Source organism: Malania oleifera, unplaced genomic scaffold (assembly GCF_029873635.1).
Source record: "Malania oleifera isolate guangnan ecotype guangnan unplaced genomic scaffold, ASM2987363v1 ctg291, whole genome shotgun sequence".
Lineage (NCBI taxonomy): Eukaryota > Viridiplantae > Streptophyta > Magnoliopsida > Santalales > Ximeniaceae > Malania > Malania oleifera.
In genome coordinates, this window is record NW_026651846.1 from 26,655 (window position 1) to 34,935 (window position 8,281).

At 37.0% G+C, this 8,281-nt stretch overlaps 1 protein-coding gene across 1 annotated transcript; it reads left to right on the plus strand.

The window, feature by feature from the left end:
- Nucleotides 1-1,032: 1,032 nt before the first annotated feature.
- On the plus strand, nucleotides 1,033-1,408 carry LOC131147151 (uncharacterized; the record flags this gene model as incomplete). Its single annotated transcript, XM_058096936.1, has 1 exon — nucleotides 1,033-1,408. A coding segment is annotated over exon 1 (376 nt), but the record flags the coding sequence as incomplete, so codon positions are not given.
- Between the last annotated feature and the right edge of the window lie 6,873 nt (nucleotides 1,409-8,281).

The window sequence follows — 8,281 nt, forward strand, 5'->3', positions numbered from 1 at the left end:
GAAATTTATTATTTTAAAATTATTTTGAAAATTTATTAGTATTTTAATCTTTTACTTATATTTTAAGTTCATAGAGTTATTTTATTTTACTTTTAATTAAAAATATGTAAAATATTAAATAAATATAATCTACAAAAATAAATTCTAAATATTAAAGTATTCAAAGAATAGGTTATTTGAACCAATAAAAACAATAATATAATCTAATTTTTAATTTTTTTAAAAACAATGGAAAGATCAAATTGGTAATATAAGTAAACTGGCTTTCTTAATCTATTACTTCACTATAAAAAATGAAAATAAAAACAAATAAATCCTTTCCTAAACCAATATATATATATATATATATCTATATATATATTTTATTACGTTTCCTCTCATTCCTATCACTACCGGCGGATACTCCCTTCAATACACACAACTTGACACATAACCTGAAAGGATTGGCGAGAGAGACTAATCCCACGCCTGCATGCACGACGCCCTCCACACGTGCAGGATGTGCACTCGAAATGGTAAGGTTCGAACTCTCAACCTTTCTGTCAAGCGGACTGCGAGACTCTGTCCTTACCACCCGAGCTTATGCCCCAAGCACTTAAACCAATATTTGAGATGAAAGATTAGTATATTGCAGAATAGCAATATAGTTGATATTTTAATCTAAAAAAAAAGAAGAATTTCCTAGCTTGACACACGTTAGGTGCAATGGCGTATTGTTGAATGGTAAATGCTCAAAGACAGCATCTTCAGCTTTAGCTTTATATAACAGAATAATCATGAGAGTGATGAATGAAAGTGAAAGCAACAACCACCTTCTTTCAGCAAACCCCTTCAACGCCCCCAGCGAACCACCCAACAAATTTCCAAAACCCCCCAGAGAGTTTACGCTTACATCCATCTTCGATTCACAAAACCCGGCACGGAAGCCATAGATTCATCCACCAAGTCCTTCAATCCATGCGAAGCCCTGGAGCTAGGGTTTCAGAAACTCGGTCAGGATCAGAACCTTCCATTTCGTGAAGCTCCGATTCAATGTCGATCCTCAGCCACGCGCTTCGCCAGGCGTTCATGCCGAAGCGCGAGTACGAAAGCCTCCGCGACGAAGACAAAGCGTGGCTTCGCCTTCAGAGGCCGTTGCTGGTCTCCCTCGTGATCATTGTGTGGGTGGCCATTTTTGTTTCCACGGTTGTTAGTTTGAATATAGTGTTTCCAGGGAGTAGTGGAAAGAGACCCTTCTGCGGCGAGTTGCGGATTCAGCCGCTGCCGTCCACCAGTGTCAAAGGCGACTCGGATCGGTTGATGGGTGCGTTTTATTTGACGGATCAAGAGACTGCGGATTATTACTGGATGGTTGTGTTCATTCCTTCGTTGATAGTTTTCCTGGCGTCGGTGGTTTATCTTTTGGCAGGTTAGAAATGTTACATGATTTTATTTATTCATCTTGATAAAGAGAATAATTTTATTATCTAAGAGGGAGAAAGACACAAGGAAGATGATAAGCTATCCTCTTAGCATGGGAAAAACAGAAATATTAGGAAAGCGGAAGCTAATCCAGATGCTACATGGTTTTATTGTGTTCTTTTGTGGCGGTTCTGTGTTTAGTCTGCTCTGTTTCTAATATAAAAAAAAAAAAAAAACAAAACTTATAAAGAACACGAAAAACGGATCTAGGCATCCTCCTAAAGAAACAATAAGGATGGCAAAAACTCGGGCTTGGATTTGGATTTGTGTGAATTTGGACAAAATATAATACACAATTGTATTAAATTTTTTCTGTCCAAATCTACATAAATCCAAATTCATGGCCAGAAATCCATGCTCCCAATCATACAGCCAAATTTTTTTTTTAAAATTACATTTGAAGAGTCCATCTAATCACACTGAATCTTCCAGTGAAACATGTTTAAAAAAAAAAGAAAAGAATAAGTGCAAAGCCAGATGATATAATCCATCCATTACTATGATTAAGTTTATACTTTTTATAATAAAACTCCGTCTAATTTGTATGTATTCATATTTCATAAAACTCCCTCTCTTATTTTGTTATGAGTTGGCAAACCTTGGTGTATTCATGCAATCTCCTTTTTACTTTAACAACAACAACAACAACAACAACAACAATAATCAACATTTTAATAGTCTCAATCAAAGATTGCGTCAAGACAAGGCATGCTTAAGGTGCCTTGATGCTTATATTAAAATAGCAAATCCCAAAAAGGTCAATGCATCACATATTGAGGCTTACGCACTTGTAAAAAGTGGCAAACCTTTTGTGCCTTTTCAGTTGAGGCTTATGCATTTTGTGTGTGTGAATTTCAAGTTAGATTTGGCTAGAAAAATTTAACTACATGTTTATGTGAGAGGAATGTCATAATATTAGTTGGTTTGTGGAACTCTTTAATAGAGAGCTGCATCTTACATCTTGAAAATAATTTGAACTTTGTAACTTTATAGCTATCTCTTAGTCTTGTCAATTTGTCATGAGTCAGTCAGTGAAGTCAAGTTAGTATATTTTGAATGGCCAACCAATAGTTTACTAGCTATTTTTTAGTTTTCTTTTACATTTTATTTTAATTTTCTTAATTTTTGTTTATTTTAAAAATATATGCAATTTATTTATATATTTTAATCTAAAAAAAAAAATTCTCAAAAGGCTTATACCTTGCCAAGGGTTAAAATGCCTTGCTTTAAATGATGATGATGATATATATATATATATGAAAAATATATATTAAAAGAGACCAATCCAAAATACAATGAGAAGAGAACAATAAGTCCTCCAAATAAAAAAAAGGAGAAATTAGAGAGCTATCCTCAAAATAACCAAACAAATGGGCCCAAAAAGAGGCCAAAAACACTACTCTATCTCATAACAAAAGAGGAGAGGTTGTATGATCCTTGAAAATTCTATTAAAAGCTATCCTAAGGGTCTGCAGAATAGCAGAAGTGTGGAATTCCATAATTCTTTTCCCTTCATACTCTTTCCAAAGCCCTAATTTAACTTGCAAGAATTCGCTAACAACCTGAGATGTGACCTGTGCTTCACCAGAACAAGAAAAAAGAGCACTCCATAGATGGTTTGCCACCCAAGGAGTGTGTTAATTCCATTAGAATCATGGCACATCATGCACAAATAAGGATTGAGAGCCTTCTAGCCTGTAACAAGTCATATGTTTTAAACTTGTTTAGAGTCGCTATCCTTATATAAAATTGATTATATATTGCTTATAATTGATTGATGAATATGTTCATGTTATGTCATTGATGATCTCAAGATTCTCCTGCTCCGAGTTTTATTTGAGATATGGCACTTTCACACACTTATTCCTGCTCCTGCCCTCACTATTGCTCATGCTTTTTTCTGTATGATCTAGGTCTAAAATGAAGTTAAGAATACTAATCTGTCCAAAACAAAAAAGGTGGAGTATATTTATCCTGGAAATCCTCTCATTTCTTTCATCCTCAACAGTCTATACCTGAAGAATGGTGAAACAAGAAAATTCCAAAAGCTCCTTTTGTTCTTAGCTCTTTTAATCCCACAGAAATATATCCTTATAAAACCTCCCACATTATCTAGGGGATGCAAACGTAGCCAAAAACCCCTAACATGTTTCAACGTTAACACTGCAACCTTACAATGAAGAAAGAGGTGGCAATTATCCTTTCTAGAAGACTTCATGCATAGCAAACATGTCCAAAATTTATACCTTCTAAGGCCTTTCACTTGTGTAAGATAATTAGTATTAATTTTGTTAAGGACCAAAGTCTTGGGGAAATATTGAACTTCTGAAAGAATTTTTTCGAAGAGAGTAGGAGATGGGGAGGCTCTCAACAAATGAATCAAGAAAGAGTTGCTAGAAAATAACCAAGTTATCCCCTTTCTTCACTCCCATGTGAGACACGGAATGAAGAGGTAATTGAGGTGAGAATTATCCTTTTCTAGAAGATTTCATGCATAGCAAACATTACCAAAATTAATACCTTGTAAGGTCTTTCACCTGCGTAAGATAATTAGTATTGACTGTGTTTAGGACCAAAGTCTTGGTGAAATATTGAACTTTTGAAAGAACTTCTTCTTGTGAACTAATTATGTTTGAAGAGAAGAAGGAGAAAAGGAGGTTCTCAACAAATGCAACAAGAAAAAGTTGCTAGAAAATAACCTAGTTATCCCTTTTCTACACTCCTATCACTTTGGTCAACAGATGCCTTCTATGCAATGATGATGCTGTAATTGTGGAACATATATTGCTTCACTGCCCCTGGATGAGTAATTTTTTGAATTCTGGCTACTGCTCTTATGCAATAGCACTAGGCAGCTGCTGAAAATATAGGAAAGGAGATCTAGGCATGGAAGGGTATTACCTATGAACTAGGACGAAAAAAAAAGCCTTGTTGTTGATCCGAGTCACTATTTTCTTGGATGGTGTGGAGAGAGAGAGAGAGAGAGAGAGAGAGAAACACTAGAGATTTTGAAGGAATGACTACTACTCTCGCAACCCTTAAGGATCAACGGCTCACAACTCTTGCAGCTTGGTTAGTGGGCAGTACATGATGCGGACACACAATCTTGATATCTTGGATACCATATCAAACAGTTGATTCAATACTTCTATGTTTCTTTCATTTTCTTTTCTTATACATTGGTTGCACCACTTTCTGGTTAATGAATCATCACTTCACTCATAAAAAATTTAAATTAATGTACTTTTTTAGTAATTATAGTTACACTCTTAAGTCAACAATGTTGTTGAGATGTTTAATTATATTACAGAAATTGGAATCCATAATTGCCACAGTAAATTGATATTGTTCAGTTTCAATGAACAAACATCTTTTTGTATGGTAAATGTCAATTGGGGACCGTTGGCATTCCATAAAGTAGAAAAGACAGCCACTCAAAACAGTTAATCTGTCTCACCCCTTTCTTTTGAACTAGGGTGCTCTTGCAACATTACAGTATTGCTGCAACTCTCTCTCTCCTCAATCTTTCAAATCAGCCCACCATTGCAACATTGCAACAGCTCTGTCCACTCACTCTCTCCCCCTCCCCCCACCCCCCAACCTTTTTGAGCATTTTATATGATTTTTTTTTATCTGAATGGTTAAAAATTCTGTGTCACCACTTTTGACAATTTGGATCCCAACCTCCATCAATTTGGGACTCAACTAACCGGCCGATAGAAACTTGCAAACTCGACTAATATTTCTATCTGAGACTACAGAGGAGGAGGATTGGATGTTCTGTGGTTTTGATTGAGAATGTGACAAGGAATTGATGGGCATTTGTCGGCAGTACAATGGATGTTGTGAAGTTTGACCTTGGGGTGGTATGGACTATGCAGATCTGATAAGACAAAAATGTTTGGTTGACTTAATTTTGTTTTGACAACCAAGCAGACTCAGATTGGTAGACTTCTTAAGTTGAGAGTCCAAATTTACGTGGAGGAGTTTTTTTTTTCTATTCCTGAAGGTTTGAAAGGAGGTAGTTGGGGAATGTTCTTAGGTTTACAGATTGGTAGGGGCTAATGAGTGGAATGGATCCTATCTAAGTAGGTTTAGAATCAAAGGGATGAAATGGGGAAAGCATTATAGGAGTAATTTCATAAAGGAGGACTTGCATTGGAGTTGTTTGTGTGAGATGTGGGAATAATGAAGGTATCTGTCATAAAATCAGTTTGACAGAAGTGATTCAATGTGATTAAAGGGGGAAGTTTGTGGTGGTAGTTCAGTGAGATGCAGTTCTAGGTTTTCTTGTGAACCAAACCCAATCATCAAATAAGATTACAGTGACTGTTGTGCCAGAGAGTAGCAGGCTTTGTGTTCATTTATCCTAAAAACTAAAACTGTGTCGGGCCCATGTATAGTGGGTTGTAGATACATAGGCCTCATGGGAGAGGGATGGGTGATGAGCTTGTTTTTGCAGTTGTAATAGATCCAGGTTGGTGAATTGTAATGGGGGTTTACAAGTGGGCTTATGAGTAGTGGAAATATTTTGTGGCCCTGCTGGAAGAGGGTGGGGAGGGTGGGTGGGGGGGGGGGGGGCTGTTTTATAAGTTATAATGTGTTTGGGATGGTTGGCGAATATTAGTGGTCCATTTGTTGATGTGGGCTTATGAGTAAAGAAGATGAAGTGTCAGTTTGGAGCCCAATTGTAAAGAAGTGGCATTAACTAATGGAGTATCCCAGGTACAGCCAGAAGGGGCTCTCTTAAAGGACAGAGTAAAAAACGTGGGTAATGCAGGGGCAGCATCAAGGATCTGTAGCCATGGCAGAGATTAGTAGAAATTGGAGAGGAGGAAAGGGAAGAGAGGAGAGTGGAGATACATGGGGGAAACTCACGTTCGCTCCAAATTCAAATACATCAACCTACTTACAACATGGCTTTCACTCACCATTTATAGGAAAGCCTACACATGAAATTACTTGTACCCTAAAACTACATTACAGCACATAACACTAAAATACACATATATTACAAACATAACATGCCCCCTAATACACATAAGTCTATACTAATTAAACTAAACGCACAATTAACTACTAACTAAACCCAACACTCGCTTGACAGTTCTTACCCTAATACACATAAGTATATACTAATTAAACTAAACGCACAATTAACTACTTAACTAAACCCAACAATCCTTGACAGTTCTTCTTAATTATTCTCCAATGAGGATCTTCCCAAGGTCTTGTTTCCTATCTTACGTCAAATCTCCCCTAGTTAGAAAAAAATTCGGCCTCAAATTTTGAATTGTTGGAGTATCAAAAGCGATGTTTTAAAAACTGGACCAGAATCACCAGATCGGCTGGTTCAACTGGTTGAACTGGGAAACAGACCACTCTCTAGTATGGTTTGAACGTAAATATCATTGAACATTTAAACTGGATAAAACCAGAAAAAATTGGAGAACTGGTGGACCCAGATGAACTGGACTGAACTGGGGGTTACTGTATTTAAATAAAATTTGGAGTGAAACTCAGATTCAGATCTTCTGCTCTGAATCCAGTGTGTTTTCCTGGCCACCCTACTCCATACATCACAACAATCACCTGCTGAGAGAGAGAGAGAGAGAGAGAGAGAGAGAGATGGAAGATGGAGTAGCAGAAGAGAACACATTTTTTTTTTTTCTTTTTGGGGATAGCAAATATGGGGATTTGTTTCTGACAGTGCAGCTGATTTCTTGTGCCAGCAGATGTGTTGGGGTTTTGGTATAATCTACCAAAATGCCATTATGTAAAGGGTTAAGAAAAAGGAAATAAATGTTTATAAGTAAAAGTGAGATCAATCAGTGTTGAACCTGCAACTTCTCCAAGGAAAAAAGACCAGTAGTACCACTGACCCACATCATTACTTTTGAAATTATGATACAGATTTATTTATATAATCATTATTTTATTTTTATTTTTAAAATAAAACTGGTCTGACGGTGGTCTAATGGTTGAACCAGAAAAACTGGGAACTGGACAGTCTTCTGATTTGCTCTCTGGTCTGGTTTTAAGACATTGATCAGAAGTAGTAAGAAGAAAACTTGGATTTTTTGAAGCTAGCACTAGAGTGATACAAGAAACCAGGCTTCATTGACAGCACTATAGACTCTGAATTGGGAATTGGCATCAATGAACTCATGGAATGACACAATAGGAATGTTTTGAAGGGATTGGAATGTGTTCAACCACATGCATCCTATTATAGTGTCTTCAAGTTGTAATCTTAACAGATTCTATGTGTTGGTTGGAGTTGTGGTGAACGCGTCCAGATGATTTCTATTATTTATAGTGGGAGTCATATGGGTTTTCGTGTACTGAGGTCACACACAATCATCAACGAGAGAACCAAGGCGTGCATGGCTTAATGTGTGGGATTATAATACACACAAATGGTATCACAAAAGAGTTACCTTTTGAGTATAGGAATCATGAGCACCTTTCATTAAACATGTAAGGTAGTGTTATCAAACCACAAGCTATGCTTATAAAGGCTCTGAGGTGGGTTTTGGATAAAGTTGCCTAAGAGTGAAGCCATATCTGAGAAACCATGTTAATAGGACATCGGCCATCTATGATTGAAGTTGATTACATTTTCACATGTATAAAGGTATTTGAAGTGGCCCACGAGCATCAGCTCAGTGGTATAGGAGGTGACAGATGCTTGGAAAAGGTGAGTCTAGGTTCAAACCCTGCGCTGTAGCGCAATGTTGCGATGATCTCTAGGTGTTGTGAGGCACTAGCTGCGTCGGAAGGTGTGGGATAAGATCTGGCGACGGCACACCCCGGAAAC